Source organism: Helicoverpa armigera, chromosome 3, assembly GCF_030705265.1.
Source record: "Helicoverpa armigera isolate CAAS_96S chromosome 3, ASM3070526v1, whole genome shotgun sequence".
NCBI lineage: Eukaryota > Metazoa > Arthropoda > Insecta > Lepidoptera > Noctuidae > Helicoverpa > Helicoverpa armigera.
Window position 1 is genome coordinate 6476534 of NC_087122.1, and position 26140 is coordinate 6502673.

The window sequence follows — 26140 nt, forward strand, 5'->3', positions numbered from 1 at the left end:
TCCTATATATTACGTATTTATTTATATTTATTCAAAGGTACAATATATTACATCGTCTGAACTTCCTTCCTCTCCCAACACATCACAAGTCCATCGTAATGACTAAGCAAATGATCTGTATGGTAGTGGGCCGTAACCCTACACAAAATACAAAATTAAGCATAATCTTATTACCTAAAGTACTAAATTTAACGCGGAAGTCAATACTGTAGTGGAGGAAATAATACAAATGTATTCAAAAATTGCATGCTGATTAAATAAAGATTATGCATGTCTCATAAATAACGTGTCATTTTGTAACATAACCGGATAATATATATTTTGCTCGTAAGATAGTAATGACTAAACAAAATATTTACATAACCTAAAATAAGATCGCTAACGATAAGCGGTATATTCATGTGTATTATGAGTCTTAAGAAGATATTAAAACAACAGTAACTTTATAGCATGTATTAAAGTCGATCAAAGATTAATAGCAGAGTTGACAAAAGTATGAATATAGATTTGTATATAATTGTAGACTGCTCGATGAGTTCGTCAATATTTGTTGTTGGTGAGAGATCCTTACATCATTCCCTTATCCGTTACTATAAAGAAACGCTAACAACTAGCTAGAGCTAGATTCTATTTCACAACTGAACTATGAGCATATTTTAATATCACTAAGCACAATATAACTTTGTATAGTTATAACAAACGCCGTGCGAATCAAACCTCCGGCAGGTGGAATGCACCAATTAAGCCGAAATCGTATTACACTGTAATGATATAGAAGTAAAAAATATTTCTTATCTAATTCGCTTTAAAATTTAGAATGGTGTTTTACCTAATGCGAATTTTTCAAATAGCTACAGTATTCTCTCTCTACTTATAAATATAACAGAAAATAAAAGCGTTAACATAAGTATATCTCCAATATTATTATATTGAAATTTTATTATGCTATATTTATCAGTAAAGATATAGATTTAGTGCCTATGCTTAATTTCATCCAAGTATTGAGCTGAATCTTTCACTTTCCGGATTAAGTTTGTCTATCTAGTGTTTATGAACATATCATAATATAATAAATACAATAAATCATGAGACAACTGTCTTCGATCAAAGTATACCGTTAATATAATATTAAGCTATTTGGCATCTTTCTGGACGTAAATGTCTACTCATAAGCTGTAATATTGTTTGTGCTACGTCGAATGCTGCAGGCAGCTAAAACAGTTTCAAACCCCAAAAGTAATAAATAATTATATAAAATATGTATTACAAAATATTTTGGAAACACAAGAAGTATAAAATTAGGCCTCACTTATCATAATAAATGCTTTGTCATGGAAAAGTCTTATAAATAAAATACATACAAAAGTAATCTCATACAATGTAGACTTGTGGTAGAATTTTGTATTAAGTTCCTCAACGCAATATCAGTTATATGTTATTACATCCTGTAGTCTTCGATAATCGTTGTTTCATTATGCTAAGTCCATACAACTATAAGTTACTAATTAGTTAAGTGCGCCGTGTGCGGACTATGGTCCTTATTATATTACTATTCCAGTTGCGACACTCTTAAAAGACCAATCTGCAAATGACGTAAAAAATCTCAATACGTGACGTAAAATTACAAGAATATAGTCAATTACAATATTTTTGGCATACATCAAAACATTTTCAAGTGAGGTTCAGTGGCACACCCTTTTACTTAATTATTTATTGTTGAATTTAAGTGATTAAAACTTTTATAAGGTTAATAATATGCTGAATCTATTTCATTACAAGTAAAAAGGCATACGTGTACCGTTGTTCAAATAGAAACAGAAGAGTCACCAAACAAGTTATTTAGTTAATAAGACCTGAATATACAAAGGTTTGAAGTACAGTAATTAGTGAGACAAATACTTATTGTGAACACACATTGCTGGACAGAAGACAAAAGCAATTTCAATAACAATTATTGTGTTTACGACAGCAAAGTTACTCGTCACAACACTGAAAATGGCACTATAATATAACCCAGTTAGGTTGAAAATTAAAAACTTATTATGTAACAAATCTCGCTACTCAAAGCTGATTTTCAGATTTGAAATACAAAGACAATCACGAGTTATGTTTCAACAATTTAATCTCGATATGTACAGTCCCAATAAACTAAGGTTTGTCAATTCTAGCAATCAGAAGGTTTTAAGTATCTATTTTACAACGCGAATAGAGTTAAAATACGTATAGTATTTAAATAGTATTATGTTCGAAAAGTCACAGATATCATAGACATTAAAAATAATTTCGTCGAGTATGTTTTGTTATCAAACAAGAGGCCGCAGTAAGGATGCGGTCAGAAAATGAAATCTCATTTAGCATAGTTATGCACTAATAGTAACAATCATCGATCGAATTTATTCGGGTAATTCGGTATTAACGAATAAAGAGGCTAAACGCCAAGGCATATTTCGTTATTTTTAAATTTAAAACGCGACATTAGGAATCAAACTTGTATAATTTGTACTCGGACCTCCAAAACGTATGCAGTGTGCGACCGAGGATCCGACTGTCGATCGATGATGTGGCGCCGGTCGCCGCGAGGTTAGTCACGCGCAAGTAACGGTGGGTGCGAGGCCAACGAGACTATGGGCGAGTTTAAAACAAACCTTTCTTTTTCTTATCCTTCTTATCCTTGCCGTCGACAGTCCTGGAACATCAAAATAATGTGTTAACACATACACTCCTAAAGAAAAAATGCCATGTGTGGCGGATCACGGCATGAACATATTTTATTTAAGTATGTGTATCACATATAACCCAGTAACCCGGGTTACTGGGTTGAGGAGGTCAGATAGGCAGTCGCTTCTTGTAAAGCACTGGTATTCAGCTGAATCCGGTTAGACTGGAAGCCGACCCCAACGTGATTGGGAAAAGGCTCGGAGGATGATGATGTGTATCACATATAAATGATTTGAAGCTAACTTTTCAGTATATTTTTCTGTACCTCATGGGCCTTTACCCATTAGGTAAAGTCTAGAAAAGTAACGTCATACGAATCAAAAATAATGAAACTTTATTGAGAAATAAGTACATATTGACCTTTGAAACCCAGAAGGGGAAAAAGGGGAGTAAAAAGAAGGTGACTCGTGGTGGATTGTGATGATATCCGTAATACTGTAATAATGTAGGTTGTGCGCACCTCCCGTCTTTACCATTCTTTTCATCATAGTAATATTTGGAATTTTAATCAGTGCTGTTTCATTCAACTATTTTTTCCTTACGAACCAATTTATCTTATATGTTTAGCCATTTCCCAACAATGTTGGGGTTGGCTTCCAGAAAAACTGGAGCGACACCCTGGCTGACCTCCTCAACCTATTATCTGGAAAACCCAATACTCCTTAGTAAACCCAGGCAAGGACCGACCGCGCCAAGCAATTTATTGGTGAAAATTGCATAATACGACGACGACGATGTACGACAGCTGGGATGTCCAGTTGTTTTGGTGCCGCCGCCTGCGACTGCTGCAGCTGTAGCGCGGTACAAGAGCACAAGCAGTACGTACTCCTTGGAGTTGGCCTCGAGCGAGCGGCGGCGCAGGTCGTCGAGCGAGAGGCCGGTGTCGCGCTCCCAGGCGAGGCGCTCGGCGTGCAGCGCGCGCTGGCGCTCGTCCAGCTCGCGCGCCTGCGCCTCCAGCGCGCGCCGCGTGGCCTCGTGCCGCCGCGCCAGCTCCGCCTCCGACTCCTTCAGCTTGGCGCGCTTCTCCCGCACCTTCATCTCGAACACCTGGTGACCGGTCAAACGATAAGATCAATATTTTATACCGTACTAGTGAACCGCTGACCCTTTCGTACCATTACTATTGACAGTCACGTCACCCGCCCACTGGCGTGGACCTTGGGAGTGCCACTGCATCACTAACGAATGTTCCAAGTTATAGCAATGGAAGGATATAAGGGGGCCAACCAACATCATCGTGCCAGAATTAAAAAATTCATTGCCCAAGGCGCGCCTTGCTTAAAAACGGACGAGAATGTGGCGAAGAAAACGTAATCCATAGCAACGCTTTTTTTTAATTTGGAATACCGCTCCAGAAATGTTGTATGAAGAGGCATGTTTTTTGAATTTGGAACATTAAACTGAATTTAAATCAATGCCACTTTTCGTTATAACTCAAGAACGGGCTCACCTGTCCAAACCAAATGTTGATAGGCTTTGTTCGGACAGATGATTTACGTGAAGTTTTCACAAAATCGGCCGAGCGGTTCTTTATTTATACATAGCGAAGCGCGTAGTTTTGTATGAGATGACGTGCTGGGGTTATTATATACTTTATGAATGGACCTATTTAACGCTCATCAGAGTTATTATTTTAACGGCCATTTAAATATTGCTCAAAATTGACGTTTACAGTAATAATATAATATTGAAGATTCCGATATATTTTTATTTTTTTATAGCGACCAAAATTTTAATTCCAAAATATTTTTATTGTAATATGTATAGCACAATGCTATTGCAGGTCTAGGGCCACCTTAGAAGAAGACCTTTTGTTTAATATGTACAAATTACGTTCACGTGGCTGTATAGCCATCAATGCATTTGCCTTTCGCAAAGCTGAAAATTAGTCGTGATTTGCTATTTACATAATTAAATAAATATTGTTTCATTCCCAGATATTCTTTTGGGAAAAGCATTATATGCCTCGGCGGAAATAGCAATTGCCTGACCCGTATAAGTGAAGTCCTCGACCTGCAATTGTCTATTTCGCATTCTTTGTATGTAATCATTTTCAGCACCGCTTTGGTGTACAAGTAATACAAATGTATGAATAACTAACCTGCTCCATTTCACTTTCCATTTTCTTCATCTTAAGATCATGTTCCCGCTTTTCTTCCTCCATTTGCGCCAAAGGATTCCTGGGAACAAGTATTATCATTTAAAACTACATGCTCGACCATAGACAACATCATAATAAATAAAAAAAATCACCAATAAAATAAAAGAAGTAAATTTTACAATGAATTACGTATCAAAAAAGACATGCAAAACAGGTCAGCAAGAAATGGGGCTCAGTCCAAGTATAATTTCTTTTATTCGACATATTCATTGTTTAACGACATTCACATCAATAGGTACTTCTATAGACAAAGGAGGTAAGGCGGTATGTGAAATGTGGGCCACAGTAGACCAGTCACGTTTAAACGACGGCCAATTCGTCTAGTCCAATTTGTCAATTGGGTTTATTAGTTGACGAGAGCAATTTCTTCGTTTCTAGAATCAGGATAAAGTTATTTTACATGCCAGACGATATTAACGCGTTGAGATATATCCGCTGAAGACAGATACATGAATATAATACATACAATGACAAAATGGAAGCAAAAGCATGCATGTCACCAAACCCAAGTCTACACACATAAAAAACTATACAATTAAATCTTATAAATTTTTGAAAGCTTTAACTTGTCATTTTAAAATAGTTTCCATCCGTCTATAAATACCGAATATGACTTACTGTAGCAAGATAGATTACAAAAAGTAAATGAAGTGACTCCTAAGTTAAAGCTTACACTCTTTGGAAAAGAAGCAGGGGGATAAAAGAAATGATTCAGTAACTGAATGTTCGGGAACAAATAGACAATAACAACGTGCTACATGTACAAGCTGCAGTTATGAAAATACGTCGACGCGACGGACTTACCAAACGGTCATGAAACTGTTCATCAATCCTTGCGGGCACAAACTGAACCAACACAACCAGAGTTAACGACACGCGGCTGTGACCCGCAAACACTCACAGTGGCATCATTAACAAACACAACAACACACAATAAGCAACATTTCAATACATACGACTATTGCGTAAAACAATAATCTGTTTCATATGCATAGTCATTAACAAGTTGTGTACATTAAGAACATAAAATACAGGTAATTTTGCTTTTTTCGTGTCCGTGTGATGTAAGCGGTTTATTGCAGTTGAAAGACAGTTTACAAGACATTCATGTACCTATTACACAAATGAATGCTGAGAAATCAGTGTGCAGTCGAGTGTGACACACGCAAATTAGTTGCAGTCATCACTATTTGGACGCAACGAACATAATGAGGAATAAATTGTTATTAATGCCACTGTGTAAGCGCGTGGACTGCAAGTTATTATGATATATGATATTAATCATGGTTATTTTAAAAAACAACAGCATTAAACACATAAGTTATTTTTTCAAATAATTCATGAAACAAAGATTATGACAACAATTAATATTTCATTTCTGCATGCCCAAGCACAGAACATTCATTAATTAAGGAATATCAATGCAGAGCTATTTTAAAAAATGTATCTAAGTAGTATTAAAAATAAAATAAAACTCTGTAGCACATAAATGCGACAGTAAATAGAAGAGTTAATGTTAAAGGTGACCAGACATGCAGCAATGAACAGACTGTTAAATGACCACTCATTAATGTTTAAAGTCTTGATAAAAAGTTATTTTAGTCCATGGAATCCCAAAATGAAGTCTGGTCACCTTAAATGCGGTGACAGCAGTAATAAAATAAACAAATGTTAGAATATTATTAAATATATGTACGTTTTAGCAACCCTGTCTACTTAGGTTGTTATGTCTAATCATGCCTGTTTCAAAAATATTGTTGTAAAGATCTACTAAGACCCGAGAAACAGGTAAACACTCGATTGAAAAGTTAATCTGTTAGCACAATATAAATGACAAGTTGACATGGAGAGCGGAATGAGGCGACAGATAGAGGTTAGCAACGTTCGTCTTACTTGTTGGAATTGATTCTGTGCGGTTTCCCGTCGTGAGAGAGGCCGGCGAGCTTCCGGCAGCGGTAGTTCTCATAGTGTACGGAGCTCGTTACGTCCTTCAGATCCTGGAGATGCGTCCTTATCACCATGTTGCGCAACGCCAGAAAGTCGCAGTGTTCCAGGTTTTCCACTGTAAATAATCAAGCGTATTGTTATAATTTCAAGTCAGCTGTACATTAAATGGTTCAAGTGTGAAAGTAGAGTGAGTGTACCCTCGGCGATGCCCCAGGGGTACTTGCGGCCGCGCACGCGCCGGCCGTCGGTCTCGATGACGGTGTTGGCGCCCACCACGGCGAACGGCACCCGCGTGCGCAGCCCCCGCGCCGCCTCCGCCACCTCGCCCTCCTCGCCCGTGCTCTCCGGGAAGTCGTAGATCTTGATTTTGTGTTGACTTATTTCTTTCATTATCTGCAAACGAGTTGTTTTATTTTTTATGAACAGTAAAAACAAGCCGTAGGAAAGACAAACTACCTCTTGATGATTGTACAAGGTACTCTGCCGCTTTTCGATAAGGAAAATACAATTGACGTTTAACTTCATATTTTTTAATACTAAAGAATCATAAATTGTCACGGTTTCCACTTTCCACGTAACTCACCTGTTCTTTGAAATCTTTACACTCCTCCGGAGTCATAGTGTCCGCTTTCGCGATGACCGGAATGATGTTGACTTTGTCTCCGAGCCGCTGCATGAACTCGACGTCTAGCGGCTTGAGGCCGTGCCCGCTGGGCGCGATGAAGTACAGGCAGCAGTGCACGCGCGTGTCGGGCGGCGCCGCCTTGCGCGTCACCCGCGACTCTGCGTTCAGGAACTCTTCATACTTCGACTCAACGAAGTCGATGATAGGTTGCCAACTAAAACATTAAACATTTCAGAACCAACAGTATCAACACTTCAATAAGAGTCAATAATGAAGTCTAAGACAATCCACCGTATTCTGCTCAATAATGTAAATGATAAATTATTATTGTTTGGTGAATGTCGTCGACGAACTAATTTCGCGTGTTGTGTGTTAATTTACGACAATATTATTGCATGCAGCGTTATCGAAAGGATGTTTTGAATCACGCACCAATTGCTGTTGTCGACTGCATCGCCGAAGCCTGGTGTGTCGACTATTGTTAGTGTAAGGTTGACTCCATTCTCTTTGAGGATCACCACGCTGGTCTCCACGCCGACCGTTTTCTTGACGCGTAGTGAAGGACCCGGATGTTTGTCCCGATCGTATACGTCCGTCAAAAACAGTGAGTTTATTAACGTTGACTTGCCCAACCCCGTTTCACCTAAAAATCGTAAAACAAGTTAATTAGTCACTGAGTATTTCAATCATCACACAGCTTAACTTGAATCATCAGATATGTCCCTTATTCTCTCACTAAGAAATATCTTACCTACAACCATTAACGTGAATTCGAATCCCTTTTTTACTGCTTTTCTGTATACTTGGTTTGGTAGGTTTGCAAATCCGACATATCCATCTAATTCTTTGGTTTTTGGCTTTTCTAATTTTGGTAATTCAGGTTTTGGCGCAACTGGTGGGTGGTCCGGTTTCTGAAAATTTTGAAATAAAAATAGAAATTATATAAACTTACATGAAAACATCATAAAAAATTATTAGGTGTTGGATGAAAACACTAAAACTTTTTACTCGCATTGTTTGAATACCCTCGAATGAATACAAACACTGTTATTGTTCTGAGTGACCGCTTATAATGAACACTGTTATGAGATAATGATCGTCGTGGTTGTATGCAATTTATTATTAGCACGACGAAATAGGTAGGTAAGCTTCGTGATCTATCTAGTTGCACGTGATAGAAAACGAACAAATAAGTATCATGTATATACCTACATTATACAAAACACATTTATTCAAATTAAGCTGAAATATTTAAGCTTTTCTTCTGTATATTTTACAAAAGGTAAGCCACGAGAAAAATCCTCTAGATACACTTTTTTAAATAAATAAGATACGGAGATGCATACGTAGTAGGAAACAAGGCAGCTGTGCTCTAGTAATTCAGCATCGCCAAGTAACATACTATTAGGCAGTTACTACTAATGACTTGAAATGGAACAGTTTTGTAGCAGGAAGAGGAAATATTAGCGTGTGCTGACTGCCAACTGTTTATTGAATTTCATGAGTTGTAATTATGTCTACTTAAGCGGAAACACCTTACCTTGATGATGTTCTCTGTAGAGCGCAGCGGCGCACCAGGAGGCGCCGAGGTGGGCACGGGGGGCGCTGGGGTAGGGGGCGGCGCCGAGCTGGGCGGCTTGTTGGCGTCCACAGAGACGCTGTTGCTGAGCTTGCTGATGCTGCCGTTGGACTCGTGGTGGTTGTTCTCCAGCTGGTCGGGCAACGTAGTGGCGCGCTTGGCGAGCGCGTCCTTCAGCACGGAGGGCGGCGCGGGCGGCGCTGCTATCGGCGGACCCGTCGCACTCACGCCGCCGCCACTCACTGAGTCCGACTTGAAGAACAATTCTCGTTTACTTTGTAACTGGAAAATAACAAAATTGTCATTTAGTAAATTTCTATTTTGCTTCATAAGTGATCTTTAAATACCTTACAAATTACTAGGAAAATGTGAAAAGAATTACGTAAAATGTTGAGAATTCCTACCTAGTTTTTTTATTAAACATGTACTGTGCGCATGTCGTTAAAAATCAATAAATGGATCGCATGCTTTATTCAGTGTACCGAGTTTATAAGTAAAAGTTCTCTTTCAGTATTTTAGCTATTAAATTATATTACTGGAATGCAGGATGCACTGTAAATAGAGTTCCTTTACAAGGTTCCCGCTGCGTAAAGCTATAAATTACCCATCAAATAATGAATAGAGTTGTATGCAACGCAACATCGTCACAATAAATACAGGCAACTAAAGTATAGCCGTACAAGTCGGTCTAGCCGGCTCCATGCGAGCGTCAGATGACTCACCGATTCCAAGGTAACATTACTGGACAATGAAGTTATATATATCTATAATGCTTAATTAGGTACGTACAGTATGATACGTCGTATACTAGTGCGTAAGATAAATTCCACGTAGAAAGAACAACAAGAAAGCGCAAATGGCCCGGTCATAATATTAACATAGCTAGTTACTACGATGGCATTACCCAAGAAAATATTAAAGTGTGCAAACGAGTTAGTTTCACTGTTTAAAACAAATACGTGCATGAAGTAAACACGCATCGTTGCGTCGTACCAATAACTAGTAATTACGTAGGTGCTAAGAACGAAAGCGATGACTCACATACTGCATAGTTGGTACTTAAGATTCACTGAACTATCACAAAACAAGCCCTACTCTTATATTAGGACGAGTTTTCCGACAAAACCCATGAAATTAATGAATAGAAGAACTTATGTAGTCCACTGAATAAAAACTCTCAACTGGCCTTAAAATATTAATGAATGTTATACATAACATTGATTATTTCTGGAATTTCAAGCCGCACATGTCAATAATATCATAAAGCATCTGATCTAAGACAGTAGCAAAAGATAAAACACACTTGATAAGCTAGTACTGTCCACATGCATATGCTGGACATTACATATTTATAAATAATACAGCCGCCTGGCCATTTAGGCATATGCAAAAGAACAAGAAAGTGGATACGCAAACACGTATGCAGTTTTGCGAAGTGCGACGACCGTAATGCGTCTGTGACGGTTGATTCTAATAATATCTACAAGCGATGTCTCAGCCTAACAACACCCTAACTATTGCAGTTAACCTTAAACTTACAGTGAAATAGCATTATGCTTAACTTCTCCCACAGTCATAAATACACAGATTTTTAAAATGATTTTTGAATGTTCATAACCATTTTCTTAGGGAGTGTGAGCCAGATGGGAGAGTACAGAGATGTTTCTATCTCCGATAGCTGGCAGTTACATTCGTGGAGCAGTTGCAACATCGACACACGGCGCATCACGCATAGAATACATTTCACCATTTCACATGACAGCACACAAGAACTTCGCATTTATTGTTAGCAATAATAGAACCTATTACACTTCAAAACATCAGTAGTCATTAATGAATCACATACATCGATCCAGAATAGCAATAGCCTACTGAGCCCTCGTAGCCCAGCACTGCCATCCGGCGAGTGTTTACCACAGCACGGACATTGTACTGTAACGTAAATAATCAAACTCAACATCGAAACGGAATTTTGTTTGTTTGTAGAGCAAGCACGTATAAACAACCTATACCGAAATCTTGAAACAAGTATACTACCACTCAATCGTGAAATTATCGGTACCGTATCGTTACGTTATCCAACAACATTCTGTACTTACATTTTCACTGTCAATTTCGTATTTAATTTTTCCGTTCTTCCGTTTCTTTAAACTTAATGTTTTCTTTAGTGTACTAAACATTTTACATATTTTTTAAATACTGAAGATAGCTTAAGGACATTACTAGGAAGATTCACTGTCAAACTTATCAATCCAACTGACTTTGAAAAGGTGAACTTGAATGTGGATAATCGTATTACATATTATCATTGAACTAAAACATAACACTATTGAACTTCAATAAGGATAAATCGTATTAGTTATCCGTATGGGAAACTATGCAACCACAGGCTCCACGGTCGTTCTTAACTCAACTGAGTAAAATTTATCCAACAATTTATTGTTTGCGCGAGGCGGTCACGCTGACACACTGTAGCTGAAAACGACGCTGACTAATATTCTACAGATTAGTTAGGTATTGTTTAACCGTAAAGCGACATTATATGCGTAATTAGAGGGACTTGTCATCTAATGCCGGATTCACAATCAGTTCTACTATACTACAATTTGCCATGTGTAAGGATGTGTTGTGCACCCTTGTGCTACAGTCTGTAACAAACTCTTTGAAAATTAGCAGCTTCTTTCACATGTTTGGTCAGTAGTTTGATCCACCTCACTTTGTACTTGATACTTTGTAATAGGACTCCACCCTTAAAGCTTAATAGAGCAATAATTAAAACACTAAATAATGAGCCTTAGAGGCAGTAATTACACGAGTGATTGGATATCGACAATGCCGTATTGTCCTCCGGGCCAAACGTCAGGCGTCAATAACCAAAATATTGTGGGTATACAAACGATCATTCATTTGTGACGATGCTTTGTGCTATGTTATAATGTTATCTCAATTAAATGTTACTTGTTCAACATCCAACCACAATAATTTTCCATTCATTGTAATAATTCTTATCTTTGTTTTCTAAGCATGTAAGTCTGTATAACACTAAGAAACATACAACGGTAAATTTACACGCATGTAGAATAACAAGCAGTATCATCTGGCAAAGCTGTGAGTCGACAACGTCGGTGTTTGCCTTATACCGATAAAAAAAATCCGTCTCAGACATTGCCAGTAAAATTGCAATGCTTTACTCGCAGCGCGTGGCGCCACGCTACAGAGACAACTTGCTCGATGAGACGATGACTCTTCCCGGTGGCTGTATACAATATGACTCATGACATGACAGTGATACCCAAGAACACGATCTTAATTTCCGTTTCATGGTCAAATTTGGTTTTAATGTTATAAGTAAGTAAGTGGCAGCAAAACCTGCATAATGTCTTTCAATACAGTTTGTAAGTTGTGATGAGTCGAGACCTAGCAATAAGTAGTTATAGTCGTTAATACAAAACAAAAGGCTTGATTCATTAAATGCGAAGACATGGTTGCGGTTAATGTGCACAGGTGTGTTCGCGACTTCTTTATAGTGCGTACCTACGTACTCTTTTTCGTCTAGAACTTCAGCATTATCTTCGACACAAAATATAGATTGGGCTCTCAGTAACTCGTGATTTCCTTACCTAGCATTTAAAAAACGCATTTCAATTTCGATCGCTTCGGTTTCACCATAAAACCAAAAAGGATAATTTGGGTCGCCAGTAATATCATACTTAGCCTGCAAACTTTCTCTTCACAAACCACGCGTTGCTCTTCAACCATTTTTCGAAAGTGTTTCTTATTTTCTTACTAGGAACTTAATTATGCAGGCTGATTAATAATACTTGTAAACGAACAGGTATTATTTATGGAGTTGTTATCAGAATCCAAAGGTTTACTAAAAATTACTTTCAAACGTATGGCTTGATAGAAGAGTAAAATTACCTTCACCGATGTCAATACAAATCGGGTCGTCGACCGTGCCATACGAGGACTGATATAAAAGCAAATCAATTCACTGACAAGTGAATACCGTGAGAATTGCGAATACAATCACATACGTGAATTAGTTACGCAATAAAATAGATCGCTTGCCAACCTACGCTCCATAGAAATTACGATTTTAATAATCCTCTCATGAACAGATTGTAAGATACATCAGTAGTGGGCGGAGGACCCTCGAGCGTGGGCAAACCGGAGCCAACACAAACTCATCGAGACCAAGAGTAAGGAATACGTATAACAATAACTGAAAAAAACTTTAAATTAATTCCGTACCTCTACGATAGGCATACCTACACGAAACAGATACAAATTAATATGTATTGTAACGGTACAATGCATTGCTGTGACGATGTCGGGCAAATAGAAATTATTGGACAAATCCTATTGAACGTAGTCTGAACGGAGAAAAGCACGTAAAAACCATGAGAACTAAGAACAAAGTCAGTAAGTAGGTCTGTGGATAAGAAAGACTAACATGCACATCTATCGTTCCACACTGTAGAGCAATATTACAATGTGGAATCGATTGTAGATTGCTTACACATCTAATCACAAACGAACTATAATCATAAAGAAAGTAGATTGATATTCAATTTACGGGCGTCACCTACTATATACTTTCATTTGCACTTCGTGATGTACCTAATTTAACAAATCTCACATTCAATTCGTATTTTACAACAAAACTTAAAGTATTTTTTAACAGATATTTTTTTGAGGCTACTGAATTTTTAAGTGCTGTAAAGACGAAGGTGAACCCAATAAGTATTCTCTGGTATAAATACCTTTGTGGACAGACAGGTTAAGTACACATTGTATTTATTTTTGAAGTGTATTTTGTGAACTATATGCTCCGAACTAATAATAAAAATACAAAAAAAAGCTACAGAACCACATCACGTTAGCAATTAGGGAGACCTGGTTAACTACAATTAAGGAAGGAAATGGAGCATCAAGCATCGTGTAACTGAAAGTCCATTACATACATTTCACATTAAAACTACATTCATAGGTTTTCTGTTTGTTCTTGAAATTCTATATCATCGAAGTCAAATAAAAGCTGGAGAATACGCAACTCAATCTATGTTTTGATATTAAAGTACCCCTTAAACCTGGAAACATGAATACGGCGAATGCTTTATTTCAATCGATAGCGTTCTGATACTCCGATATTCCGAACTCGACCTAAGCTTCTTAATCAGGTACTTTCTGAAGTACTACCACTCCGACAACTCAGCAATTCTTTACCCCAAGTGCGAAGTACGAGCGTCACTTTAATTTTTTGCTAAAGAATCAAGAATATTAAAATCGATACTTTATGACACTCCTCTGTTACGTACCTGTGTGAATCGAAACACAACTGAATGGATTTTTATGTGATTTAAACTAGATCACTTAAACTTTACTATAAACTATATGTAAGTATAATATAAACTATGTATATGTTTATAACGGGTCTTTAATCATAATTTAAGAAATAACCACGATATAACGAGAAGCATAAAATAAAAAGAAAAAAAATTGAGCCATAAAAAGTCCAATAAAGCATAGGTAGGTACAGAAAAACTATTTTTCTATATTGGCAACAGGTCTAGTAGGAAGATAATCATTATGTTTTAGTGTCATTAAGCTTAGTACGCCACCGGCCATGAATTTTTTAATTGAGGTTAAATTAATTGTCACTTGAATTAACATTGTGAACTTACATATGCATAATGGATCATTACGCGGATAATTACTAATTGAGGCAGAAGGTTTGTGCTCAATAACGAAGTTATAATTATTGACATCAGAATCAAGAAAAATCCCGACGTGAATAAGGAGCTAGCGTGCTAGAGCTACTTCGAGTTCTGGACCTCGGCTAATCTACAACTAATATATGAATTGTGACTATTTCCAGCTCAAGAACTACTAATAACATAACATAGTAACCCGTGCGTGAACCAAAAGTAAAAAAATTAGCATAATAAAGCCACACCAGACAAGCCGAAGCTCGGGATATTTTCGTGGCAATTCATTTAAAATGCTACTAGCTAAGGACTTAATAAAAGTTTACACGTGTTTCTAAATTAAGACGATTGAATGAACCTCTCCTACGAATGTAGAATCTTACTTACAGCAATCTTAGTTTATATTGAACACAAATTTTTAAGTTTTCATCGGTTTTGCGATTCTCTTTTTTTGGGATTTTCTTTTTCAATATTTTCCTAACTGATGCCTAGATAGGACTGATCTTGGTACGTGAAAGCAAGAAATGGAGCGTCATATGTTATTAACGTCATATAATTTTCAGGTCGTATAACGAAACGTTCTTGTCATCAACAATTTAAAATATAGAAAATAGAGAATAAAAATGGAATAAAAGGAGAAAAGAAGTCAGTCAGATTATTATCCGAATGTCCCGAGAGATTTTGAAAACAATTTGTCCAGCAACCTGAATATCTTGGGTCGCGGTCTCGACTCAAAGGGCTCGCTGCAATGTTTTATTTTTTTTAACTTGGCAAAGGCTCACTAACGTGAAGTAGGTACAACGACATCTGTCTTTTGTTCTTGGGAACTATATTTTTTTTAATTCTCAAAAAATAATCCTCCCATTGAACATTTCGTTACATTACGTACACATTTAAAGACTCGAGACTGTATTTAATGAACGTAAGGCTGAACATAAAAACTAACAAGTTATCTAAGAATATACTGGAAACCATGTTGTTAGATAGGTATATGGACGAACGTAGTAAGTGTGATTGTGACTTATTACGCTATTGACAAGTCATCGACCCGGGAACTGACGAGGATTAGGAAATAGTTACTTGGATCTGTTCTGCATGAAGAAACGGGAAGTCAATCTAACTCATATTGACAACCAGTAATATAAATGCTTCCAATGGATAGCATGAGACATGCATACAAACGACTTTCTGTGCCAAAGGTTCAATTGAGTTACTCCGTTATCAACCACAGTTTATTTATACTTAGACTCAACAACAGACAAGCAACAGGGTTTAAACGATGCTACAATATGGGTACATATTACGCACGTACCAACTGACATAAGTTCTAAAGGCACATCTGTTATTGCTTGGTTACGCACGGAATTTCCTACTTAAAGTGTGAAATTATTGACATAGTTATTGTTTTATTCACCTCAGCTTTCCTGCGCAACGATAAGTTCCTCCAGATATCGCGGGGACTCGTCCATCCAACTTTAGCTTTATCAGTTGCACTGTCTCCAACGCTGCTAGAACATCTTGTTAATTTAGTTTGATGACCGTTGGCGTTATTTAGTGCGCGGTTTTCCATTTTAAACACATCCGAGTATACGTCAACGGTTGAAGACAACAAAAAACACAAATGACGCTTCACTATTGATATCCTCACAAACTGGTCTGTATCTCATGACCATTGAAAAAACACTTTATTAAACATTGTAACAAGCTAATCCTTTAAAATTATCCTTTTGTATTACACAAAATACGTTTTGTGCTAAGTGTATACCGTTTCGGTTGTATTGATGCACTGTGCGTATCGACATAACAATCCTCTTCGTCTGTTACCATAACACTGGATAACACAAGTAATAAACAGTTCTTAAAAATAGGGAAATCACAATTACTTAAATTATTTATCTTGATTTAACGAAAGCCTATAAACAGACACTGTTTGTTGTAATATGAAGCACCGTTCACGACTGTCAGTTTGAGGTTAAGTTACAAGCGATACCGGCTGCCGGTTGGCGCGCCACACCAGCGCTCGGTTTCGAGCCTGTCCTACACGGGTTGATTAAGATTACAAACATTTTGACGTTTTTGTTGCTCACTATTGGAAAACCAATGAAATAAAGATTACTTATCATTCCCGCCTTTCTCAAAAACATATCAATATCCTTTTTTCGTCCTAATAATTTCTAACATTTCTCATTTGGAAAATAAGCTTTATTATCGCTGTACCATGTTAAACATTTGTAAGACATCTTGAACACCTACCTACATAAAAATACCAAAATTAATCGAATAGGTACGGTCTCGGGCGGTAACAAAAAGCACCACGTGTGTAAAGACCTCCTTAAACTCAGGTACCGCTGAGTTAATTATGACTGTATCTATATAGACGCAAAAGGATCCAGCCCGTCACACTTATGCCCACCAGACACACAAAGGCAAAGCAATCGTTCCAAACAGGGTAAAATAAACTACCAATGAGACGCAAAATGGTTCTTAATACGATTGTATCAAAGTTGAGAACATATCGTCACTCAATGGCGGTTAGTTTTTTGTACACAAGACTTCACAATGCAAGAGGAGAACGTGCCCCGACCGCTTTTGCCGGTTGGTGAAAAACTTCATACCAAATTCGTTTCAAAAACAATATTGGATTGTTATTTTGATTTAATCTTTTACTTTGCATAAATCCAAATTACAGCAAATTCTCAAAATTGATTACTACATAATACTTGGATTCCCTATGCAATGGTCCACGATAACGCGTTACCGATTAGAATTCCAAGAAATTGTACCTACTTGACAAACAGTGATAAAGAAACATTCTCAAATATGCGTGCCTTGTGAATGATGCTTACTCATGCGACGAGATGAATAGACTACTTAGTTTTTGTAAATTATTATCACACTCATCTGTAATTTGGCAATGTAATTTGCAGCAAATCAAAAAGAACTTTAGTAAACGAAGGTCCATGATTCAAGTATGTATTTAATTATTGTTCCAAGAATTTTCAGGTCAGGGTGCGACCGTGAAACAGTTAATGTCTGTTTAGTGAATTCGACACATGCGAGCAGAATGTCCGCCACTGCACGAGGTTATTTTTAACCCTGTAGACACGGGGTCAGTCACCCGCTCACCCCTCCCGCACGCCGAACCAGTCCTATCACATGAGGAACTGCGTGGGAATAGGCTACCAGAATGTCTTACCAAGACCGATAACACAAGAGAAGACGTTACATACTCTATTTTTTAATCCATGGAAAACTGAACTTTAGCCATTAGTCACGAACATTTTTCGAAGATGAATCACGAGTAAGGATTGCGATTTCTTATACCTTACTAGCATTCCATATAAGTATTCGTGATAAGGACAGTTTTAAATATGTATTTTTAAGTAGACACTTTTATCATTATGTCAAACCATTCTTTCCATAGATATAATAATATAAACTGTTGTTGCTTTCCTCTGTCACAGCCTTTATTATACTTTGAACTTATACTATACCAAAACTGATACAGAATGTATATCAATGTCGTCTGTTTTTTTTAATAATTTGGTAAGCTTTATATGTTAGCCACATTAACTTAAAGGTCTTTGTTTTTCCTTTTTTCGTAATACGTTATTATTTTAAAACTGCTGCCTGTAAAAATAACTTGTCTGAGCTGACAACCCTCAAAGCGATGTTAATACAAGACTGTTTTATGTAATGCAACACCTGACACGGTTAAGTACCTATGTGGTTATGGTGTCGATATGTCTCAATGTAAACAAACTAGTTTCAGGCTCACTGCAAGTAACTTACATCATCCGATAAATGTTTCGGTGTTTTGAAGCTAAGACAAGTTAGCTTCAATAATATTACGTTTTTTTTTCAGCGATTCGTTTATTGTATCCAGAAACACCGATGAATAAACTATCGAAATCCGGTATGACAAAAAAATAAAAACATTAGTTTTAGAGGGCTATTCGGACTAAAATAAAACATCCCTTCCTCGGGGTGCGTTGACTACTATTAGGGGAAATATTGAGGGTGCACATGAAAAACGGCAAGGGGCTCTGACACTCACCGTTGCCGTGTCGGTAAGGGTGACGGTAGCAGAAGTGGGACCATTCGGAGGTGCATTGAGCGTAGACCCGATGGACACCTGATTATTAGCATTTTGTTCAATGATACGCTGACGAAGTGCTAATCTTTCAAGACTGGCTAGGCGATGTGATCCGCCAGTGCCTTCTCTGTCTCGTTCTCTAAGTCCTGTAGTGCTGCCTGCGCTGAATGAACCACTGTATTTAGGTAATGTAGGTGGTGGAACAGGTCTGGCTGTGCCGCTCCTGCCGAGTAGAGAGCCACTGGAGGTATAAGCATAACTGCTAGGAGTTCCAAGTGTAGCTGTACGCGGCGCGGCACCGATTCCATTTAGGGCACCTGTGGTTCCATTGACGGCGCCACCATTCACCGTCGTCGTGCTGCCGTTCATCTCCCTATAGTATTTACCGTCATGCGAGTATTACAAATCACACACTCAGTCACTGCGTACTTCGTTACGATCGCGAATTAGTGCGGCGTCGTGCCGGTGCGTTCAAGCCGGGTGCCCGACGGAGGCGGTTTGACAGCTCGGCGGTGCAGACGAGGCGCGCGGGCGGGCACGGCGCCCCGCGCTCGACGCCTCCGACGTCGCGGCTTGCCATCGCTGCCTACCCCGCTTCATCTCTGGATTACTGCCATACGACCGCCAGACCGGAGGGTTGAAAATGCATTGTTGATGGCTCTCTCTCTGTCAAGGTCAACATATTCTTGGAGAATAGTAGGCACCTAGGAATGTCCAGCATTAATTTGTGAGTGTTTTAGTAGCCACTATATTTTTTTTGATTATGCCACCGACTCAAGATCATTATTATGTTGATCCATGAGGCGATAAAAGATGCATTTTTTTAAAATTGATAAACAACAAATAAACTTAAAACGTACTTTCTCTTCGAAACAACGGGACCGAAGCCAAATGTCGCTTTCAACAAAAATGTAGATAACAAAAAGATTCATTTACAGACAGATTTTTCATCAACTCACGCTATATGAAACGAGGTAGAATAAATTGTAAGCTAACAAGAAAGGAAATGACGCTGTCTAGTTCATCGGCCTGGATCCAAGAAGCATTGAGGCGACTACACTAACGGAAGTACATTTAAGGTAGGTAAGTACAAAGATTCGTTGTGTTATAGGAGTTCCCATTTTAAATTCGAAAGACAATACCTCTTCCAAATTAAGGACCTTTTTGGTAACAGTCAGTGTAGGAGGAATGGACGTAAATTTGACGTAAATAGTATTTGAATGTGTATAAGTCCTGAATAGTATAAGCGATTCATTAATGTAGGTAATGAGAAGGGAGCACGTGTTAGTCGCATGTGGCAGTGAGGTCCAGCCATCGACCGCCACAACGCGCATGCGCGTTCTCACCCCAATCCTGCGACCGTCTCTCTTTGCACAACCCCTCAGTGCATGCTTCACCAACGTGCTTCCTCGTGGTAACCCCCTCTGAATGACAATAGTGGTATTGCACTAATTTAAATAAAATTTTGAGAGAACTTTGTGGTACTTATGTTAAATTATACCAATTCTAAGAACTGTTCTGTTAAGGCTCAGGAAACCGACTAATAGATTGATTAAAAGTTAGACACGAAGTGTTGCCGAACCATTGTAAATAAAGAAGTCCAAAAATTCGCTTGTTAAATCTCATTATAATTGCTTTATTCTAGTTTTTAGTATTTGTTGTTTTAGCGGCAGCAGAAATAAAACATAATATGCAAAAGTTTTTACTGACTATCAACGGTTCATGCTACACAATTGTCTGGTGAATGACGGCCAGCAGTCTATGGGTACAGAACCATATAAAATAATAATCAGGTTACAATTCGGAATTCAATTAAATACATTGATAGTCCTATTATAAAATGTTATTTATAGTGTATAAGCAAGCGCCATCTAACGGATGTGGATGTCGTATTCAACATACATGCACTGCACATTACCGCTAAACGTAGCATGAAGCGGACAAATGTAAACATCGTACACACAAGCGACTATTGCACTCATGGATACAGTGTTATTACTGGCTAATCACCAGGTGGCGTTGACTAAATGCAAAACTTTTAAATTGGGCATGTAATGAGGGATGATACGCATGCAAAAAAGTGTGTGCTACGTATGAATGTAGATGGATGGAGAGAAGAGGAAGACCTAAGAAAAGATGGATGGATTGCCTGAAAGATGACATGAATAGGAAGAGAGTGAGTGTCAGTATGACGAGTGACAGGGGAAAATGGAAGATGATGGCATATTGCGCCGACCCCAAATAAAATTGGGAACAGGGCAGGAGGAAGAAGAAAGGACAGCCAGCAGCTGGGTAGCAATTGTAGAAACTTTTCAGATCTTAGACCAATTATTATTAAACTAAAGCAATTACCTGATGACATTTGGGCATTTACTTCGGTCACACAAACCTAATTGCCCGGAAATGTTTATTTTTTTTTACCAGCCAGGACTTTAGATAGAAGCGACAGAAAACTTGTCTAACCAATCTAACTGCCAGTAAATAGAGCTGATCAATCTCTAGAAGAAATTAAAACATAATTATGTAAATTGTTTGTATGATTCATTCATGACTTATGGTCATGTGTCTTCACAACACATTGTGCCGATTTATAGAAATCGTATACATAAGATATTAGATACCAGAACAGAAAATGAGAGTATGTATGAATGCGTAATTTCAACGAGGTACACAACAATCTACTTTTCTCATTGAGCCTCGAGTGAGTAGAACAGTGTGTTGAACCGTATACACGTTGAAAGATAAACTAAAGATGTAAAGGTACACATCTACAGCTATACAGCACGTTTGGTACCACCAGCTGAAATGGAGCACACGTAAACATACGCCTAATCTTACAGGTTTTGTTCGAAGTAATCTTAGAGAAAGTCATAAAATTAAATAAATAAACTGATTTAAACCTTCATTGTGCGTCCACTTGCTATTTCTGCACTATATCTATATTGCGATGTGCACTTATGTGTTGCGGTCTGAATTGATGCCGTCTGTTTAGTAACGAACCTCAAGCTAAATCAAAACATATGACGACGGACTGGCCATGCTGTTTATTAAGTAATTTATGTTGGAACATACCAATAATAGTGGTGCATTATTTTAGCAGCTTCAGTTGGGAAGTAAATTCATAAAGAATTTAATTAATAAGCTTATTTGCTCTAGTTTTAACCGTTCTCAAAAAATGATGATTAATTCTACATTTTATTTACATAGTTGTTCATAGGAAGGTCCTGCCTAAAGTGTATTGTTCGTGGTGTCCATACAATCACACTTAATATTCATGACCAATGCAATAGTATGTATAAGTATTAACCCACATTTCACCAATTTGGGAAAGAAAAAGTGCCGTTGGTAAGTACGTTACTGAAATATGTTTGGACCTAATTTATTAATATGGAACGGAGAAACTTAAGTTAACATGGACCCACATCATAGTAGCCGAGACAACCACCTGTACAATTAGTCCAATTGAAAGTTACTTAAATTTGTTAGAAATCGTCGTACTTAGCTTTAAAGATAAGATGCATGGTGAGTCAATAATACATTATGTACACATTAGGCGTGATAAAACTATTGAGGTTGGTAATTACCCAACTAGCGCGCTTGACAATCATTAGTAATCAGCTATTACTACATGCCTTTGCAGACTAAAATGGAAAACGAGGCTAGAGCATCAATTTACCTCGTTTAAGTTGTTTCTTTAAATGGGGTGTATTGGTGTTCACCATGTGCACTACGTGCTTGCAATTTGGGATTAAATCTTAAAACCTTTTCAGATGAAATACGATTCCGGTAGAAATCCACAAAAGCGAAATTAATCACTGGCTACAAATATATACAGCGACGAGCGTGCCGCTAAGCTAAACAGGCACGTGCGATCATACTAACAGGCCATGTTTCTAAAACAAACCCCAGTACACAAAGCACAATTACAACTCAAACAATTCGGCGAAGTCACGCTGAATCAGAAATAGAACGTAGCATAGTAGAACATAACATTACAACTGGTCAATGACCAAACTGCACCAATTGGGACGCAAGCTTGCCTTCTAAATCGATATGTAGAAATAATAAATATCAATATGTGAAGAAGATAACGTATTTGCATAGCGCGACTCATATGCAAGGGAATTTTAAGAAACTTTCACAAAGCAGCGAGGAGTCTGGAAGTTGGTGTTTAATACAGTGTGTCAGAGAGCATTTAAATGTCAGTCTTGCGCCTGATCTCTCTCCAATCCTGTCGGGTTACCGTCCCATCGGACCAAGACGAGGAGTGCACCTTTGTCTGTGCAAATGCTTGAACACTATTACTATCCTTCGTAGCTGGCTGATCTCCTTAGAGAGAATGCTGCTGCACTGTTGCCGACAATCGGCCTGGACACCAACCACTATTATAGCATTTGCACAAAGATGAGATATTCACGTATTTCTTTCATTCTATCATACCATATTAGGAAACTCACTCTTTGGACAATTAAGAACTTATGTACATATTTAAAAAATTAAGTACTGCCATACCATCGAATTTAAGGCCGTCACATACGTGGGATACCTGCGATGATATGATATGTCATGATGATAGAATCTCGAGTAATTATTATTTATCGAATTTAAGCGTAAAACAAAACGAGTAGTTTGGTACTTTGATGATACGAATGAGCTATCAGGTGATTAGGTACAGATTAGTACAAAATCCAAACAACAAATAAAAAAATATTGCAAATTATTTTGAAGAAAAGACTAAGTTTTTTAAGTGTTAATACATATGGGCAGAGAGAGAGAGGCAGACCATATAAAATGGGTAGTAAATAGGAAGGAAAGTTAACATATAGTGAGTATTAATATAACGGAAGACAGAACAATTGAAGATTAAACGAAATTTTAAATTCCTTTATGACCTTAGTCATTAGAGCATAAGGCTACATTGACTCAACCATCGTTTGTTTCAGAGGTTCTACTCAAGGTCAGCTAGGAAACACTGTCCTCATCTTGACGTGTAAAAATATAGATTTCAACCTATTTGTTTAATAAATGTCATTTACAATCTTACTCCTGATCAACCTTAATAACAGTTCCAAAAGTCTTATTTTTGTAGCACATAGGCAGAAATATTCTAATAACCCTACTATCCTACTAATATTAATACTAAAATTATAAATGTTAAAGTTTATGAGAATGTATGGATGTACGTTTGTTATTCTTTCGCGCAAAAACGGCTGGACCGATTTGGTTGAAATTTGGTATGTAAATAGGTGATACCCTGGACTTACACATACCTAGGCTTTTTACCAAATCACCTCGCGGGCAAAGCCGCTGCCAGATTTTACAGAATAACGACAAAACATGGTCTTCGGAGTTGATATTTAAAATCCTTCAAAGCGGGCAATATCTTGTTGCACTAAAACACTAATAATATCACCAGCGACCTCTTCCCTCTATACAAATACATAACATTGATAAGAGTATCAACATAGCTACTAACAGTGCTATGTCACTGTTTTATCAAAATCACATTCTTGTTAAACTAGACAGTATTTGCTCGTTCAAATGGGTTTAGTTACTGAACAGGAAACTCCTGTATGTTAATTAGGTCATAATGTTTATTCTAATAATAACAACATACGCTTACCTGATCTGAAGAATCACCACAAGGCTTATATCGAGCCAAAACTGGTCTATTTCTTGTCCTATTTAGTGGAGACTCTGATAAAGACGTCATTTTTACGTATTTCACAGGCACAAGTTTAATTGTACTTATTTTATTCAATTATGAATAAACTACACATCCATATTCTGTTCAAGAGGAAAACATACTGTTTTAATTACTGCAAATAATGTTCCACTACTCACTAACAAACGCGATACCACATTTTTTCGTCGACAAATCACATCCGGAGAAGAGTCGAGTAAAGACCGTGTGGGTGATTCAACTGATTACGACAAGCACTTCGCCTAGAACTAAAACTGATAAACGTTAATGTTGTTTCACTAATAAACACACCCCATCTGACTCATAAAATTGTAGGCCACATATTGTACAACTCGCCTTCACGTTAGTCAAAAAAAACCCCGTGTGTTGCCATTTATTGCAACAAAATCATCTGGGATCATTGACTGCCTGGTGTGAAAATGTTATTTTCAAACAGACCGGAACCAACAAAATGACGTCTTTTAGGATTCATCAATAAAGTTGTTTATTTCTCGTGGTCTAATTTGTTGTTTTTATAGGCTCAATAAACATTATTTTCACAATAATATCACAATGCAACGACCGTTCCACGATTACAAATTTAACTTACTGAAACAATAAAACAATTGCGCGTCGTGGATAGCGAACTGGTTCGTCACTGCAATCAGTAGGTACCGATGTGTAAGTGCGGCCCAGCTCGCGCCGACGACGGTCACCATAGGGAATTGGTATCGGTGTCATGGTGCTTGCTGCACCCGACAGGCGACGCCTGAGGGCCGAATAGCGGTCGCGAATTCCTACTCGTAATTCAAATGACGCACGCAACACATACGTGCCCAGCGGACAAACGGTCCTGGCGACCTAATAATTCCAACAACTCGATATCACTGCATTACTAACGATATCTATGAATTTATACAAGTAGCTAGCGACGAAGTTACCTTAATTAACCACTAACCATAAAGTTTCATCTATTCAACACTACCTATTTAAAATATTAACATCTTTGTACCCATATTCCTATCAGAATTAACGATTTAATTTGATTAACTGATCTGATCAGAGCCCTACCTTTTACATAATTTCAGAAATTAAAAAAAAAAAACAGTTTAAGAATATTTTAATAGGAGAAAAATACACTCACCGCTGATGATGTACCGTTGATATTGCAGCACATGAAACAAATAAATTAAAATGTTATTAAACATCGTCATTTTTTGGTATTTTAGTCCAAGTATTTACTGGTATTATTTTAGCCACTGTTCACTATATATTTTTATGCACAGTTTTGTATTTAAAATTTATATCCTTTCAACATACCTAGACAGGGGAGACAACATGTACCTACGTCCTCAAGACTTTCTGTGCTCATGAAATCAACGTCCATTAACGACAATTATTTTCACCTGCTTTTTGTTTTATTTTATGTACAAAAAATAATAATTAAAGATGCCAAATAACACGCAACTATGTGTGGCAAAGCGAGCCATACTACTTACTCTGTATAGCAAAGTCAACGCACGATTCAGTGAATCACTAGACCTGTATGCTAGCATTGTTTTGAATCCCGATTGTTTTCACGTCGTCATTGATGGACATATTAAACAAATGACGCGACCC

The 26140-nt window shown here is 37.6% G+C and overlaps 1 protein-coding gene across 6 annotated transcripts; it reads right to left on the reverse strand.

The window, feature by feature from the left end:
• On the reverse strand, positions 1-25067 carry LOC110374080 (septin-7). Of its 6 annotated transcripts, none has more exons than XM_049835996.2 (11): positions 24461-25067; positions 8992-9312; positions 8203-8362; positions 7884-8094; positions 7410-7665; positions 7024-7219; positions 6773-6941; positions 5684-5725; positions 4820-4898; positions 3545-3765; positions 1-2686 (listed from the first exon to the last, which is right to left on the reverse strand). In XM_049835996.2, the coding sequence occupies exons 1-11, from the start codon at positions 24548-24550 to the stop codon at positions 2635-2637; spliced, it is 1797 nt and encodes a 598-aa protein (XP_049691953.1). In that variant the 5' UTR covers positions 24551-25067; the 3' UTR covers positions 1-2634. The 6 variants fall into 6 exon arrangements, with proteins under 6 accessions (XP_049691953.1, XP_049691949.1, XP_049691951.1 ...); XM_049835992.2 differs by lacking the exon at positions 24461-25067 and adding an exon at positions 18799-19355; XM_049835994.2 differs by lacking the exon at positions 24461-25067 and adding an exon at positions 16156-16702.
• Positions 25068-26140: the final 1073 nt, after the last annotated feature.

What these genes read in the sequence shown, in the direction of transcription:
- LOC110374080 (XM_049835992.2), bottom strand. Translation starts at nt 19,206, where the DNA reads ATGAACGGCAGCACGACGACGGTGAATGGTGGCGCCGTCAATGGAACC. An exon ending in CACAGAATCAATTCCAACAA is followed by an intron (nt 5,726 to 6,772) that starts GTAAGACGAACG and finishes GTGTTGGTTCAG; the next exon opens with TTTGTGCCCGCAAGGATTGA. An exon ending in TGGAAAGTGAAATGGAGCAG is followed by an intron (nt 3,766 to 4,819) that starts GTTAGTTATTCA and finishes ACCGGTCACCAG; the next exon opens with GTGTTCGAGATGAAGGTGCG.